General features: G+C 41.2%; 1 protein-coding gene across 3 annotated transcripts in view; it reads right to left on the minus strand.

The window, feature by feature from the left end:
- Positions 1 to 15281: 15281 nt before the first annotated feature.
- The window catches only part of LOC104239441 (uncharacterized), a 29583-nt gene continuing 26263 nt past the window's right edge, over positions 15282 to 18601 (minus strand). For all 3 annotated transcript variants that reach the window (XM_009794068.2, XM_009794067.2, XM_070174571.1), the window contains exons 14-16: positions 18020 to 18090; positions 16562 to 16760; positions 15282 to 16177 (exon numbers count right to left, since the gene is read on the minus strand). In XM_009794068.2, the coding sequence (XP_009792370.1) occupies positions 15752 to 16177; positions 16562 to 16760; positions 18020 to 18090 (696 nt within the window). In that variant the 3' untranslated portion in view covers positions 15282 to 15751. The remainder of the gene's footprint in view (positions 16178 to 16561; positions 16761 to 18019; positions 18091 to 18601) is intronic.

Genomic DNA, 18601 nt, shown 5'->3' on the forward strand with positions numbered 1-18601 from the left:
AAATAACTTTGACCAGAATTTCCTCTTCGCGATCGCGACATGCCCATCGCGAATGTGATTCTTCCTCAAACTAAACCTTCGCGATCGCGTCACAACACTCACGAACGCGATGAATAAAAATGCCTCAAGTCCAGCTAACCATAATTACTCTACGCGACTACGCGAATGCGATGACCAAACATCTAGCACTTCGTGAACGCGTAGCCTTCCTCGCGAACGGGAAGGCTTAACTCCCAGCCTTCACCAACTATCCCTTCAAGAATGTGAGGACCTACTCGCGAACGCGAAGGTCTAATTCTCTGCAACACTTCAGCTGAATTTCTGTAATTCCCAACAACATGAAATGGTCCGATAGACCACCCGAAACTCATCCGAGGCCCTCGGGACCTCAACCAAATATGCCAACATATCCCATAACCTCATTCAAACTTGGTCCAACCTTCAGAACGCTCAAAGCAACATGAAAACACCAAAATCACATCGGATTCAAGCCTAAGAATTCCAAGAACTTCCAAATTACACGTTTGATCAAAAATCCAACCAAACCGCGTCTGAATAACCTGAAATTTTGAACACACATCCCAAATGACACAACAGAACTGCTGCAACCTCTGAAATTCTATTCCGACCTCTATAATAAAATCTCGCCTATCGACCGGAAAATGCCGAAATCTCAATTTCGCCAATTCTAGCCTAAACCTTCCACGGACTTCCAAAATGCATTTCGATCACGCTCCTAAGTCCCAAATTACCTAACGAAGCTAACCAAATCATAAAAATTTTGATCCGAGATCATATACAAACAAGACAAATCTTGGTCAAACCTTTCAAATTTCAAGCTTCAAATGAGAACTGTTCTTCCAAATTTCATTCTGATTATCCTGAAAACCAAAACCAACGATTTACATAAGTCAAAATACATCACACGGGGCAAGTCATGCCCGAGAACTGGCGAGCAAAGTGCAAAAGCTCAAAATGACATGTCGAGTCGTTACACCATGTGTTATATATAAATTGGTCATCACTTGATTTTTCACCTATTTTTATACTTTGACTCAAAAAATATCACACTTTGGTTCCGGAATCGTACAATGAAGGCTCTATAACGTATCTGGAGATCTGACCGGGATATAACGATAAATTTCTTGAAATATGGAGGGTGTATTAGAGAGTTGTAAGATTGGCTAGGTAGAAAAGCTAATACCTATTAATAGCGGGTTAATAGTATTTTAGATGCACTTTCCACATATATGATGTTCCTTTTTTCTATTCACGCTAAACTAGTAAAATGGGTTGATGCAATTCAGGGTCGGATCTACGAAGGAGTGTGTGGGTGTCACGCCACCCACAAGCTTCGGCGAAAATTTTGTGTATATATGTATATATTTGTAAGAAATCTTACAAATATTTGTGCTGCCACCCACAATAAGAAAAGTGGTCAGGGTGCCAGTGGTAAGGGTTTGGATTTTGCATCAAGCTGGCACGAATTCGAATCTGGCTAGCTATATTACTTAATTTTTTTAGCTTTCTGAAACTAAAAAGACAAGAAACTGAAACACAATTATGTTTATATATAGACATGATCATACGGAAACATTATATACTCGTTCACAAGCTTTTTATTTATTTATTGATTGTTGACTTTTTTTGTTAAAAAAAGTTTTAAAATAGAATTAAATATTTTTTCTTTTTTTCTAGATTCAGAACCCAATAAGTACGTGAAATGGACTAAAAATGGTTACTTATGGAGCTACAGTTGAATCCATGGGAATTGATTTGTTTATGTGTGTCTTTGTGTACGTAATTGTATACGGTAAAATCGGAGGGCTCGATTTTATGATCATAAGGGTGCCTCGTAGAGACCACCGCCGGAAGGCAAAGTTTAGCTCGGAGTTCGCCCTCGAAGGTTCTCAACAGTCGACCCCGAGGCAGTACAAAGCAAAGGCTATGATGGACGGGTGGGAAGTTCCCAAAGCACATGATTAAAGCTGACCTAGGTCTATTAGGCTAGCATGAGCCCGTACCGTGGCATTAAATGGTTGTACCAGCCATATATCTTTGTAATAAATGTATTTGTACTATATTGGGATTCCCCCCACATATATAAAGGGGATCCTTGCCATTTTGTGGGCACATCTGATACACAATATTGAACACACAAGATATCATTTTTACAACACTGAATATACAAGAACATTCTCTTTGCTCTCTAACACATTCTCTCTTGACCCCATTATTTACATTTATATTGCATTCATTGTGTTCTATTTATTATTCATCAGTTATTGCTCATTATTGGCCATAAAGAACCGCCATCAAATTTATCATAACTGTTAATCCTCCATTGACTGCCCTTAGTCGGGCCTCCAACTCGACCTCGAGGCCCAGAATACTCAAGCCCGAGGCCCCGATTTCTAGCCTTTTGGTTTGATTATTGCATTGTCTACGAGCTCTTGTATTATCTTTCAATCTTTCACTTAGCATCTATTGTCTAAACAACTAACATAAAAATAGATCACGTATTTTTAGAACCACAAGATCAAATCTAATTATTATTACCATTTTCGCGGTAAACAGTTTGGTGCCCACCGTGGGGCTAAAAATAATAGTGATTGTTTTCTTGCTGGTTTACTACATAACACAAGTTATCTTTCACGCCTTTTCTTGTCCAAGAATCTGTGATTTCAGGTCAAAATGTCTAACTCAGTAAAAGCATATGAAAACAATGGTCCTAAGGACCATGGAGAGAATAGTGTAGTTGTTCCATGTGTTGGCGCACCACCACTGAACCCTGAAGGCGTGCCGGAGCCAATCCCCGCGGATATGGTCTCACGCTATGCCCAACACGTCGATATAAGCTCCCACACTAACAGGAGCATATGCCAAAGAGACCAACAAAAAGCTCAGAAATCCCCAGCTAGGGAAGAACGAGAGATTAGCCTTCACGTTATTTTTGAAATGTTACAGGCACAATAGCTGGAAATTTCTTAGCTACAAAGCCACCAGAAAACTCCCAGTACGGTAGCACCAGAAATGGCTCCCCAAGCCGAGTAAGTTCCAGAACGATCAACCAATAACGGGTCGACAGCTGACCCCGCCATCATAAAGATGCTCGAGGACCTCACAAAGAGGATCGAGTCGGGCGAGAGATAATAGAAGCCAATGACAAGAAAGTAGAGACCTACAATTCCAGGGTCGACCAAATTCCGAGCGCACCCCCGATCCTGAAGGGTGTCGATTTGAAGAAATTCGTACATAAGCCATTCCTGCAGGAAGAGGCTCCAAAACCCATTCCAAAGAATTTCAGAATGCCAGACCTTCTAAAGTACAACGGAACCTCGGACCCTATGAGCACATCACTGCTTACACTTGTACGGTAAAGGGCAAGGACCTAAAGAATGACGAGATCGAATCTGTCCTACTGAAAAAGTTCGGAGAGACGCTTTCAAAAGGGGCGATGATATGGTATCACAACCTAGCCCCAAATTTGATAGATTCGTTCGCCATGCTGGCAGATTCCTTCATAAAGGCACATGCTGGTGCTATCAAAGTAGAAACAAGGAAATCTGACGTCTTCAAAATCAAGCAAAGGGAGAACGAGATGTTGCGGGAGTTTGTATATCACTTTCAAATGGAACGAATGGAACTACCACCAGTCTTCGATGACTGGGCAGTACAGGTCTTCACTCAAGCTTTGAACGAACGAAGCTCGGTGACTTCGAAACAGCTAAAGCAGAACTTGGTTGAGTACCCCGCAGTGACTTGGTCGGATGTTCACAACCGATATCAATCAAAGATTAGGGTCGAGGACGACCAACTAGGAGCCCCCTCGGGCTGAGTATACCCAATCAGATCTGGCAAAAGAGCCAAAGCCAAACAAAGAAAGGTACCAGCCATACACCGAAGATAGGAGAAATGCCTTGAGGCGTAAAATACACCGAAATGATCGAAGAACAAACTGAGGTCAGAACCCTCGGGGACTCATGAATAGAGTTGAATTCAATAGGCACACAGGACTGACAGACAGAGGCACCACGCCTATCGGAATACAACTTCAACGTTGACGTGTCGGGCATCGTATCTGCCATTGGCAAAATCAGAGATGCTAGGTGGCCAAGGCCCGTACAATCGGATACGTCACAAAGGAACCACAATTTAGTATGCAAATTCCACGGCACACATGGTCACAAGACCGAAGACTGTAGATAGCTCCGGGAAGAAGTAGCCCGACTACTCAGTAAAGGACACCTCCGAGAGTTCCTCGGCGATCGAGACAAAAATCAATTCTGGGAAAGAGAGGCGAACAGAAAGAATGAAATAGATGAGCCATAACATGCCATCCACATGATCATGGTAGGAATCGACATCCCACAGGAACCCACTATCAGAAGAACAAAAATATCCATTACCAGAAAAAAGCGGACTTGAGGTTACATACCCGAGGACGCTCTCACATTCAGTGACGAGGACATCGAGACCATGTCTCAGCCTCATAACGACGTATTGGTAATTTCTTTTCTTGTGAATACATTTCAAATTAAACATGTACTTGTGGATCCAGGTAGCTTGGCCAACATTATTAGGTCAAGGGTCGTGGAGTAGCTCGGAGGGCTCGACCAGATCATGCCCGTCTCTTGAGTCAATATGGCGAGCGAGACAACCAAAGGGGAAATCACCCTCCTGGTCAACGTGGTTGGAACAATGCAAAATGCCAAATTTCATGTCATCGAAGGAGACATGAGGTACAACGCCTTGCTCGGGAGGCCATGGATACACTGCATGAGAGCAGTATCATCAACCCTGCATCAAATGATGAAATTTTTCTACGAAAGATGGAATAAAAATCGTATATGGAGAACAACATGCAGCCAAGGAGATGTTCGTGGTGCACGATGAGGCACCAACATCAATGCCTTCAACATTGAAGGAGTCAAAGGATAAGCAAATAGTAAATAGCGCCCACGAGGCACATCCTCGGCTACACCCAAATAAAACAAACAAAGGACCATACCGCATCCCCTAAGCGAACGTTGGGAGCATATCGAGGCTCAAAGTACCGTCGCCACTAAGGTATGGCCATTCTTCTTTTTTGTTTACATCTTACACTAACCTTCGTGCAGGTGTCCGGCCAAGACAGTCGAAGCGCTATCCAGCTCGAAGACCTTAAGGTTTCAAAGCATACGTTGCACTCTTTTCCTTCGACCGGGATTTTATCCCGAAAAGGGTTTTACCGGCAAGGTTTGTAATGAGGAAACATCCATATTCTACCTAAGGAAGACTCAACAAGTATTTAAGGCCTCGATAGGAAAATCCAAGATGTGCTAAATAGGGCCTCAATAGGAAAAAGATGTACCGGGCCAAACGGTCGAACGAACCGTGTCCGTATAGAATAATTGATCCCTTGACAGCATAAATGTGTATACTTGTACCAAGTAAATCAAAGAATATTTTCCCCTCCATCAAAGCATTTCGAAGGAGTTCAGTATTTTTTACAAAAATGGCTCCAGAGCCAAAAATGTCCCGAACACTCGGGGACTGGAGTCAAAAACTAGAAACTGTATGACCCCCAGGTCGGAAGCTTCAAACTCATAAGCCCTCAATGAGGCAACGTCAAATCTACAAAAATGACTCCAAGGCCAACAAAACTTTCAATGTCCCGGGGACTACCGAGGCCATAAGACCCCATATAGGCAACCTCGACCCCGTAAGACCTTTATAAGGAAACACCAAAACTGTAAGACCTCAAGCAAGGCATGAACCATACTTGTACCAAGTAACCAAAACTGTAATATCTCAAAGGCATGTAAAAATTATAAGACCTTACAAAAAGGCATTATCCTGACCTTAAAGTTAAGGCTATATATTCGAACTTGTAAGACTCCTAAAAAGGCATACCCTTGATATAGATGCCGAAACTACTTCACTCGGGGACTGAAAGACTCTGGCCAAACATAATGACTACGGTCACAAGGCTGTACCATCCAAACTAACGCGACTCGGGGATGCTCGACCATCGCTATAAAATCACAAGCCTTCAAATACTTCGAAAGTACTTCGAAAAGAACCGGTTAAAAATGCTACCCTCGATATAGGCAAAAGATCTTAGACCGTGTCAGCTCCAAAATATAAGCTTCGAAACATTCAGCCATCGAGCAAACCTCTCGAGGTACTCGTTCATCGTTACATAACGACTCACAATCAAGGCTCTTAGCAAGCCGTCGAAGAGTCGGGCGAACACAAAAATTTTAAAATCTTTTACGAGGGAAAATAAAGCCTGAAGAGGTCATACTGACCCTACGCGTAAGAGCCACTATCGCCAGCCCATATTAAGAGGTCGTACCGACCTACACGTAAGAGCCATTGTCCCCAGACCATGTTAAGAGGTCGTACCGACCCTACATATAAGAGCCTATGAGCTAACCTAAAAACTTGAGGGACAATGAGCTCAAGTCAAAATCCGACCCGGAGACTAAGCCTGAAATAGTTAACTAAATACGCCTGAAGGCAAATGCGTAAGAGCCTGCGAGCCAACCTAACGAGCCCCAGGGCCGAACTATAAACCTAAAGGTTTTTTCTCAAAAGCCAATTCGCCTGGCTAATCATCGACAAAACGTCAAAACTCAAAAACAAAGAAGGGCATACACAAGCAAATAGAAATCCATGGAAGGAGAAAACCAAAAGGTTTTTTATATACGCACGTATGAAACTATGCAAAGGTTACATTTGCAAAAGTTCTCCAAGAACACTGTACAAAGAATCAAGAAGAAAAGGTCTAGTCTACGTCCCCCTTGGGGACTGTGGCCCGTCGACCTTTTCCTCGTTATCCTTGGCATCAGACAAAGGAACTTGGCATTGTATTCATCCGTCTTGTCCTGCACTATCTCCTCCGAGAGATCGAAGCCCCTAGCATGAATCTCTTCGAGGGTTTCCCTCCGAGATTTACACCGGGCATACTCATTGCTTCTACTCTCCCGATCGGGAGCACCGCTCAATTTAGCTCAAGCATCAGCAACGTCTTTTAAGTAAACAACCACTTTCTTGTCGGACTTAGCCCGAATCTCTTTAGCTTCAGCCCGGGCGTCCACGATATCAGCCTTCATCTTCAAAAAATCAGACTCGAGACTTGCAATCTTGCTTGTCTGAACTAAGCTATTTTCACGGGCATTCTGAAGCTGTATCTTGAGAGCAGAAACCTTAGCCAAAGCATTCTTCTTGGCTGTGATATGGGTATCCATCTGAGCCTCTAGCTCATCGCACTCACGCTTGGCTTGACCGACTTCACCCCAAAGGCGTTCCAGGTCTTCCGTCTTTTTTTGCAACTGAAGTAAATGAAACATTAGCCTCAAAAGATAGAAGAAGAAGCATGCTCCCCCTTGGAACAAAAATTACCTGCTCCTCGAGGTAGCTTTCGTAGTTCAAACTTCGACTCGCCTCATACCGCAAATGTGCCAACTCGTCTTCCCTTTCATCACAAAGAAGCCAGAGGGATTTCTCCCCATCCACGGCTTTTTGCAGCATGGCCTCACGGCGAATTAGCTCAGACTTGAGCTTCTTAAAAGTTTATGGAAGAGAAACTCGATAAGAGAGTGAAAATTGCAAAAACTATAAAACCAATACGATAGGCTAAAACTCACCACAGAGTAGAGCCGCTGAGCTTCCTCAAAAGTCGAGCGCACATCTACTAGCCGGACTCCATCAACCCCAACAGAACCATTCTCGGTTGGTATACGGTCACCCGATATATGTGGCCCCTAGCTTCGAATGTCCCTCAAAGTACCTTCGACAGGAGAAGAAGTCGGCGGTAGAAAACCCTCGCTCCTCGAGGTACATTCGATGAGAAAAGAAGATGGCAGCGAAGGAGGGACTGTTTTTCTAAAACCAGAGATCTCGGGTGCTGCAGGCTCGGCTGATACATCCTCTCTGAGCCCCCGGCCTGGATTCGTCTTGCTACAAGCACCGTCGCCCTGCGAAGGTCCCTTTTGCTTGTTATTGTCATTCCTCCATCCCGAAGCTGATGAGCCTTTTACGAGAGGGCATGATCTCGCCTCGAAGAACTCCCCAATGCCTACGATGATGGAGTTAGTACGCGTAAAAAGAAAGTGCCTTTCAAAAAGGGTGAAAATCACATAGCACGTACCGTGGTGGTTTGCCTTCCATCTACCCTTAGACAAGTCTCACCACTTACGCCCATCATAAGTTGAGTGGGTCACCAACTTCCAAGTCCAATCTATTAGGTCGGGAACCTCATATGGAATCCATGGAATTGTTCCAGAAAGGGAAAGAAAGGCGCATTTACGGGGCCCGCCTCCGCCATAAACAAAACAACAAAGGAAAAAGTTTACCACTTACGTGTAAAATTCCATTCCTCAGGAAACGGCAGAAACTCCGGGGGGATAATGTCAACAGTCTGTACTCAGATGAATTGGCTCATCCATCCCCGATCCCCATCTTCTTCATCGTCGACAGTGAAGGGCCTGGTGAATCGGCATCGTAGGCTTAGCAGGCCTCGGCTGTGAAAAGGCCGGTACAGCTTGATAACATGGCTAAGGGTGAACTCGAGCTCTGCTTCCTCCGCAAAGAATTGCATCATCAATACTATCCTCCAAAATGATGGATGAACCTATGCCAAGGTAGCCCGATACCTTCGACAAAAGTCGAGCACAACCCTATCAAGGGGACCCAGCATAAAGGGGTATGTGTATATGTTCAAAAAACCCTCGGCATGATCCATAATTCTCTCCTCCGGGGAAGATACCTATAATACTACCTTTTCCCCTCATCCACAATCCTTCCTCACTGACTCAAGGTTCCCTTCTACTATTAAAGAAATAAACTTCGAGACATACTCACAATGACCCTGAACGTTGGGAGGTTTTTCTGACGAAAAATCCCCCCTCGAAACAAAATGTCCCGAGGTTGGCTCGGCTGGCATCAGTGCCACACCACCAACTAGGCGGGAACAAGAGGTGGAACTTCCTCCTCCTTGCTGAACGGATCCCGGCATACCAGCCATAACTATGGTAAAATCAGAGAATTAGAGCGGGAGTTTGAGTGAGGGCTTCAAAGTTAAAATGGTGAAAGACCTAATGCAGGAAAGAAGAAGTCCGTGAAGGGGGATAGGTACTCAGGATAGCGGAATCCTCAAAGGAAGGAAGACAAACCTATATATAGAGAGAAAGCGATAACTATCCGCCTGCCTCAAAGGTCAATTAAAAAATATTGACTAAGCCTTTATCGCTTTGGGAAGATGTACCGGCGGGATCGTCTCGGTCTTTTCTTAACCATGTCATACAATTGACGCTGCCATACGATGTTTTGGGATCAAAGACCCCCGCATCAACCTAGCCTTGAGATGGTACCCGATCTCGAGGACCTCCAACAAAAAAGAAGAAAAACTCTAAGGAGCCATTAATATCATTACAAGCCTTGAGATGGCACAAGATCTCGAGGACCTCCGTCAAAAAAGAAGAAAGTCTCTAAGGAGCCATTAATATTATTACAAGCCTCGAGTATCATTACAAGCCTAGAGATGGTGCCCGATCTCGAGGATCCCTATAAAAACGAAAGATAAGCTCTAAAGAGCTACTCATATATAAGCCCAACCTCGAGGTGGTATCCTGCCTTGAGGATTTCTATTATTACGTATGTGGGTCATTCACCTGGTTCCTTGGCCCTCGAGCTACCTGAGCTCGAGCTAGTTCACACTCAAGAATTACTAATGAAGCCTTAGGGCTACCTTCACTCTAAGTTCAAATCATGTTTTTTAGGCCACCCAACTTGGGCTAAATCTCACTCGGGGATTGTCTGTGAAGGTCTTGGGGCTACCTTTATTCTCAGGCGTTTGAGCAAATTCTCCCTCGAAGACTACCAAAGGGGTCTAAAAGGAGCTAAGTTTGTTCTAAAAATCGAGTCCCCATTTTCACTCGATTCTAAGTCGCCAATTTCGGCGGTCTACGTCTGTACCAAGTCGACCCGGACTTGGTCCGAGAAATGGTAAAGGGTTTCAGGGAAAATCATAATGACCGACCAAGAACCAAGGGAATACCTACGCCCGGGTCTTGTATTCGTAATAATCGGTAGAGTCGCATGCTCAGATTCTTCACAAACGCAAATAAAAGGAAATCCAGCATAAATCAGAGACAATCGAAGAAACATCTTTGTATTAATAAACCATGATTACAAAAGCCCATGAAGGGCCATTACACTTGATTACAAAATCCCACGAGGGGTCCTTACACAAAAACAAAGAAGCAAAAAAAAGAATAATAATAAAAACTAAGAGTCTAATCTATTCTCGGGGGTGTGTCCTCGGCGGCAGTATCTTCGAGAACCATCTCCTCGGGGGCCTTATCTCGATCTTCCAAATGGCATCTTCTAGGATGACGAAGAAGCAGAAAATGATGAAGAAGAAGCAGAAAAATATGAGGAAGAAGCAGAAAATGATGAAGAAGCGGAGAGGGATGAAGAAGTGGTTGGGTGAAAAATTTGGCAAATATGGATCTCGCCAGCACTACTATTATGAAGCCACTTCTTGAGACGTTGCACCGGTGCAGGATGCAACAGTTAGTAGATGGCACCACCTCACTCCATGGAAAGCAAAAGGAGTGAGGTGCCGCACCGGGTAGTTAAGAGAGATGAGTAGAAGTTCGCAGTCCGCATACCCTTTAATGCGAAGATAATTTGAGATTTCTCTCTCATTACCTCGGGCCAACAACAGCAACAACAACAACAAATCAATACAATCCCGCTCAGTAGGGGAAAGCTCTGGGAAAGGGCCATGGCATAACTGAAGAGGACAATACCATGTGACCTTAAGGCCACGGGATTCAAACATGAGAAATAGCACTGGATGAGGACGAAAAGAAGAAGAGAGTAAAAAGGTTGTTGAAGAACGATTGAATGAAGCTTTGGTTCCAGAAAGCTTCCATTTATAGAAAAGGTGGCAGCGCAACCGATGCTGCAATCAATGTCTTTGGGAAACGTATCGACAGGCACAATCAATGCCTGTTGGGTGACGGATCGACGGCGATATTATCGCCTTGAGAAAGTAAACCGACACTACAATAAATGTTCCTAGAAAAGACGTATCGATGGGATGTCTCAGTTATCGCAAAAGTTGATGTCATAAGCATGACATCACCACAAGAGGCTCGAGGAGATCGGTGTCACAATCGTTTCTTATCATTTTAATCTAATAAACGCGGGGACTATCTGTATACGGTAATTATGATCATAAGGGCGCCTCGTAGAGACCACCCCCAGAAGGCTCGAAGTTTAGCTCGGAGTTCGCCCCCGAGGGTACTCAACGGTCGACCCTGAGGCAGTACAAAGAAAAGGCAACGATGGACGGACGGGAAGTTCCCAAAGCACGTGATTAAAGCTGAACTAGGTCTATTAGGCTAGCATGAGCTCGTACCGTGGCATTAAATGGTTGTACCAGTCATATATCTTTGTAATAGATGCATTTATACTAAGTTGGGATCCCCCCCCCCACATATATAAAGGGGATCCTTGTCATTTTGTGGGCACATATGATACACAATATTGAACACACAAAATATCATTGTTACAATATTGAATATACAAGAACATTCTTTTTGCTCTCTAACACATTCTCTCTTGGCCCCATTATTTACATTTATTGATTGCATTCATCGTGTTCTATTTATTATTCTTCAGTTATTGCTCATTATTGGCCATAAAGAACCGCCATCAAATTTATCATAACTATTAATCCTCCATTGACTGCCCTTAGTCAGGCATCCGACTCGACCTCGAGGCCCAGAATATGCAAGCACGAGGCCCCGATTTCCAGCCTTTTGGTTTGATTATTGCACTGTCTACGAGCTCTTGCCTTATCTTTCGATCTTTCACTTAGCATCTATTGTCTAAACAACTAGCATAAAATAGATCACGTATTTTTAGAACCACAAGATCAAATCTATTTGTTATTACCATTTTCGCGGTAAATAGTAATGCTATTGATTGGCCTATGCTAACACCATTCAAATTTCAGAAGCGTGAAAACTGTTGGCGGAAATTGTATTCGCCTGTAAATTATCAAAGACATATACATCTTCATCGTCGAGCTTTAAACTCAAATAAGATGTTTTAAGATATTTTTTTCCTTTATATTACTTTAAACTTTCACAAAAAGGCTTTATTAGTTATAGGTAACTGTTCGAGTATATAGACCACCATTTTCCAATATATATAATTTTCATTGTAGTGACTTTTGATGTATAAAAGCTTAGTGCATTATGGTTTGCACTGTGCTAAAACTTGTTCTTATTGATTCATCCAGCCAAAATGTTGCTAGTAATATAGGTTTATCAATTCGTTCTCTTGCATTTTTTATAATTTTCCCCTTCAATATATTTGTTTATATAAACATAAAGAATGAATAATTCGAACCCAAGTCCAAAATTGATCAAATCGGCTATTGTGGCTCCCCTACCCTCTAAATTCTAGATCTGGCTGCCTCTGATGCAATTATAAGGAACTTTATTTGTTAAGGCAATAAAGAGAAAATAAGGTTTTCATCGAAATGGAGATATCTAAATGCGATGGTGTTGGTATTGTTGAAAAGGTACCTTCAAGCCAACATAGAGATGTGACAAGAATATTTTTGTAATAAATCTTTTCTTTACATGTATGATTATAATAAAGGCAATATTTATTATCGTACAGTGTCTAGTTTATATAATTTGAAAAGGCTGATGAAACCCTTGGATTAGGGTATAGAATTGAGGGTTATTCTAGGGATCATACCAATGAAACATCGATACCTCAGAAGCCTTCTTAGAACATCCCTAGTCGTTTTTGTTTATCGAGAAAGGATATCGGTACGTTAGTTAGACTTGCACATTTTCTGCATGCTCAATGGAGAGGATGATTGATCTCATAACCACTTGTGTATGTGAGACAAATACAAGAATATGGGTGCTCATTAGAGAATAAGTTCACTTGATTGACTCGTATGAGAAAACTTTAATAGATGTCCTACTAGCTTGTCATAGGAATTACTCATATGGAGGTTGTGCAAGTGATTCTTAGACTTGAGATCACCATAGTATCTTATATGCACCAACATATGCATTGATTCACCTTAGGTACATTATCTATGGATGTTCACAGGGCGTTTTGCAAGTACGAAAGTGTATATTGAAGGTAATGAGTGAATCAAGATGGAATCAGTCGCTCTTAATATGAGGAATATACGTCATATGTGATCTTGTGGGATTATGGTTTGGGAGTCTAGCCAAAGTTGGACAAGATCTAGAAAAGAGTTTCTAGGGTCTCGCCATTAGGTCGTATATTCATAGATCGAATATATAGAGATGAGAATTTGTGATTGACAACCTCCATTCCCTTAGCTTAACTGAGATATACAATATGAGGGTAAATACTTATTCGCATCGGGTGTTTATTTACTGTATACAAAGTGTCTTAAGTCTAAGAACAGTTGCCTGTTTTCATAGAACGATTGTCTTTGTAGAAAACACATGTTCTTTGATACTTGACATTTGTCTCTTTGCATGTGATGCATTGAGCATTATATAAGAAAGCCTTAGTGGAGAAATATTACAGAAGTCTTTGCTTGAGTTACTCATCTCTTGTACAAAATACAAAACACTTTATCTACTTAGCCATAGTCTTTTTTTAAAAGTGGTACAAGAGATATTCAAAGGATCTTGGTGGACTAGCTTTGGAGGAAGGATATTTGGACTCCTTGGAGTTGTGTGGTACACTTCTTATGAGAAAGATCATTGGTTGGAAAGTTGATTCATTATAAAAGATTTAAAACTTGCATGATTCCGTTGCTTTGTTCGATCCAATGTTTCCTTTAGGTATAAGGAATCTAATGCTACATACAAAAGCCTATTTACGAAATGGATTTGGAGATTTAGTTGGGAGGAACAAACCCTATGGCAGGTGGCATCAGGGAAAAATATGGTTTGGAGGGGAAATGGACCTCAAGAGCAGTGACAACCCCATATAGAGGTCCATTAGAGCATACTGGCATTTTGTGTTGCAAACACTAATATCAGAGTGGGAAATGAAGGAAGACTGTCATTCTAGAATGATACTGAATAGGCCATGGACCTTAGCAAGACATGTTCAATGATATGCAGTAGGCTGTGACTCCAAATACTGAAGCCACAGTGGAAGATAGCTGGGACCAGCATGATGGATAGTGGCGTATCTACCACTATAGTTACGGTTCAATTTAACCCGTAACTTTCGAAACTAAACATAAATTTATGTGTGAAAATTTACTAAAATTGTAAAAAAATAGTGAATATGAACCCATAACTTTGAAAATATGACGAGTTCAATACTAAAAACTGTAAATATTGAACCCATAAAATTAAATCTTGGAGGATGGAAATGGAACTTTAGAAGACAACCCAATGACTGGGAATTGGCCAAATTTATTGAACTACTAAAAGTTATGGATCGGTTAAAAGGGACCACAACAGAGGACAGATAAATTGGAGATGGCATAGCAAAGGTGTGGTTATCAGTAAAGTGAGCGCACTCACATTTCAACCAGGGTGGTCAACAGTCTTATATACGGAGCTGGAAAGCAGTTTGGCAAGTGAAAACACCACCAAGGTAGCTGTTTTATGTGGTTAGTGGTCAGAGATGCTTGCCTCCCACAAGACAACTTAAATAAGACAAAAATGCAATTGGGTTCAAGGTTGTGTCTATGTGGAATGGAGTCTAAAAGTGGCAGCCATCTTTTTGTACATTGTAAACTGACTGGAGTGCTCTGGCAACTATTTCTAAGCATGAAATGAATATCATGGATCATGCCCAAGATTACAGGGGAGCTACTTGACTGCTGGAACTTACCTGGTGCACTGGTCAGACAAAATGGTGGAGATCATACGAGGCTGCATATGGTGGAAATCATACCAGATTATATTATATGGAAGCAAAGACACTAAATGTTTTGAAGGGGACCAGCAACTCCATACAGCAAATCAAGATGAACTACCTGTTTTTTTCACTTTTTGGTGTAAGGAAGATTTTGTACAGGATGTTGATTCGATGATAGACACTATAGAATACCTATAGAAGGATCCAGGAGAAAGCTGTCTTTTGGATTTTTTTTCCAAACTGTAGATGTGACCACTTTAGTAAAGTCTTTTGTGCTACACATTTATAATATTCTCCAGAACAAAAAGAAAAAAATGAGGGAGAAACATTTTCAAACTTAACTCGTGCTGCGACTTTGTGGAGTTGTCGTTCTCTTTCTATTAGGAAAACATCTCTGAATAAGAAACTTTCTACTTTCCCTTAAAAGGTCCCTCAATATGCAAGAATATACAATAAACCTTCTTCTTTTTCTTAGTCTGTACAAATTGTTCAGACCAACAAGGATTAGAATGAGGAAGGATATACATGCCAAAAAGAGATGCAACTTGTCCATACAATTTTCTATAACGCCAACCATAGAATTCCTATGCATATGGCAAGCCAAAGGGTAGTCCTCTGACAACTTGCAAAGTGAGAGTCACGATATCTGCTGAGTATTTCGAGGATGGGTAGAGGGTCGCGAGTTGCTGCATGTGCTCGGCCCTATTTTAGCTCAAGCAAGTAGAAGAAGATCCATTCTGGGAATGAGGCTACTCGATTCTGGTATTCATCATCTTTCAAAAGATGCGATTTGTTGCAATCTCCTTAATATAACTTGTAAAAGAGGGTATTGAATAACTCAACTGCTTGTGGCCGAACCAAAACTTTATGCACCAACTACGACTTTCCTTGGAACAAGTGATACACGATCCAGGTAAGCGTTAGAGAGACAAACCAAAAACCGATGACAAGCCAAAGCTGATGCTTTGACAAAAATCAGAAATGAAGAGCAGAAGAACCTCATCATCAGTATTGGACTTTTTCTTGCAGAACCTAAGACCTTGAAGAGAATCAGTTTAAGCCGTCGATCCCTGAGGGTTAACTTGTAATCATAGTCTGGTGAGAACACTGCCGAAGACGATCCCATCTTTACAGTGGTTGCACCCGTTAGCTGCACTCGGGAGCTAATTACATTACTTCCAAGTGTTTCAAATATCCACTGGGACAGTATATCAGCAGCAATTCTGCAAAGATGTTGACGAAAGAATTCTGCCTCCCTGGAAATAAATGCTCTAACTAATGAAGCTCCATCCTACAACAAGAAATGGATATCAAGTTGCAAACCAAAATGTAGATATCGATCAGTTTTTCCATGTCTAAATTAGAGAATAAGGCCACCATAATTTTTCACCTCCAAATGTTCGCGAAAAACATTTTTGTAAAGACACCAAACACATATAATGAGAAGGAATTTTCCGTTGAACTTCAATTTTACATTTCTGAATTTACATACTTAATAAACCATATGACTCAATGCAAGACTCTACTTCCAACCACCACCCACCCTGCCTCAGGATCCCATTTAAGGCCAACAGTTTGCCAAGCTTTGATTCTTTTAAAAGCAAAGGGTTGTCATATTTAAGGTAACAGTAAAAGAATATCAGGGCAAGGCAATATATCAGGCAAAGGCACTCACTGCTGTCATCAGCAATCTTCTCAGTACAATACCATCTTTAGATGGTAGTATTCTCAACACCAAGTCTGCAACATCAAATACACCAGCAGCTCTATCAGAAGAATAAGCAAGAGATGCTTGAGGATTTGGTGCCACGATAGAGTTCAGATAAGCAAGAGATGCTTGAGGATTTGGTGCCATGGTAGCGTTTATCCCTTTCCTGGAAAGAGTTAGCAGTCAACATCCACAAGGTACTAGGAGGAAAAGCTTCTAATAACCGTCACATCTGAAAGAGAAGCTAAAAGATGCACCAAATGCAGTAGCCAACTGGCCCATCAAGTCTAATTCTTTCAGATTTCTTCGTTGCATAGAGAATGTATAATATTTGAAACAGAATGCTGTCAGGAAATATGCATTACTCCTAATATTGCTTTAGGAGATGTAAAAGTTCACAGAAACTAATTTGCAAATAGTCCACTGTGTCACATTCCTCAGGCTTCTTAAAAATATTGCCAATACCATAGCTGGCATTCCTCATCAGAGGAATAAAGGAGAAAACCGAGATGATTCATTTCCTGCCCTTCCCTCCTTTTCCTGACTAAAAATTTTCACCACTCAAACACACAATAGATCTCTCAAGTCTCAAGCACGCAAAGTGCCTTTCACCACTGGATACATGAAAGAACAGTTTTTAGATCCTTTCAAGAAGCAGTCAAAGAAGAAACAGAAACCAAGCACTGTAATCTCATGTAAAGCAAGATATGAAAAACTCAGAAAGCAAATTAGAAAGATATGATCAAAGATAAGTGAGAAGTTCAGGCAGCAAGAAAAGCAGTTTGGGACTCCTGTATCCATTGAAAATTACGTCTTTCTTCCTTTTTGCAGAAGTATAGAGGCTAAGCAACAGATACAATAGATAAATATAGCAGAAGAGGATGTCAAGAAAGAAGCATAAAGAATACACTAAGGGGTCGTTTGGTAGAGTGTATAAGAATAATGCGGAATAAGGTGTATTAGTAATGCATGGGTTAGTAATGCAAGCATTAGTTATGCATATATTATTTCTTATCTATTGTTTGGTGTGGTGTATTAAAATTATAATGCATTGCATAATTTTTAAGAAAAATAATTGTTTACAAAAATGCCCTCCATATTCTCTAACTTTAAGGGACTTTAAGGATAATTTTGTCTTTAACTATACTAATGCATGTATTAATGGCCTTGGTATTACTAATGCCAGGTTTTCTATGCATTACTTATACATAGGATAATACCAAGTATGATGTTTAGTTATACACAAGTTAAAAAAATGTACCAAATAAGGTATTAGTAATGCATAGAGCTAATGCTTGCATTATTTTTTCTAATACATCCTACCAAACGACCCCTAAGAAACAACACAAGCATTCATTTAAAATTTACTGATCGAAAAACCAAAAAGAAAAAGGGTATAATGGAAAAAGGACTATGTCATGGTACCTAGTCGCTGCCACTCTCAGGAAAAGAGCTAGCTTCTGCCATTGAAATTCTTTCTTTCTGTTTAATACCACCTGAATAGGGAACAGAAACATAACATTGAAGAAAAAGGTGATACAGAAGTCTAAAAGTCATCTTTTTGTTAACAGTATCAGTAAATAAGCAAATTTTGTATAGCAGAACAAGGAGAAGCTTTTTTAAAGGTAAAGTAAGCATGAGGAGGGTTCCAAAAGAAAAATCAAGAAAAAGTGTATAAGGTGAGGGTTGTGAGAATGCACGGGAGAAAATATTATTGATTAATTAATGACAATGATACAATGAGCCCTATATATATACTCCATCCGTTTCAATTTATGTGAACCTATTTCCTTTTTGGTCCGTACCAAAAAGAATGACCTCTTTCCTTATTTGGAAACAATTTACCTTTATGCAATGATTTATATCCACACAAAATATATGTGCCTCATTTTACACCACAAGTTCAAAAGTCTTCTCTCTTTTCTTAAACTCCGTGCCCAGTCAAATGGGTTCACATAAATTGAAACGGAGGGAATATAATACATGTCCTACTCCTAATACATATGG

Source organism: Nicotiana sylvestris, chromosome 5 (assembly GCF_000393655.2).
Source record: "Nicotiana sylvestris chromosome 5, ASM39365v2, whole genome shotgun sequence".
In the NCBI taxonomy this organism is placed as follows: Eukaryota; Viridiplantae; Streptophyta; class Magnoliopsida; order Solanales; family Solanaceae; genus Nicotiana; species Nicotiana sylvestris.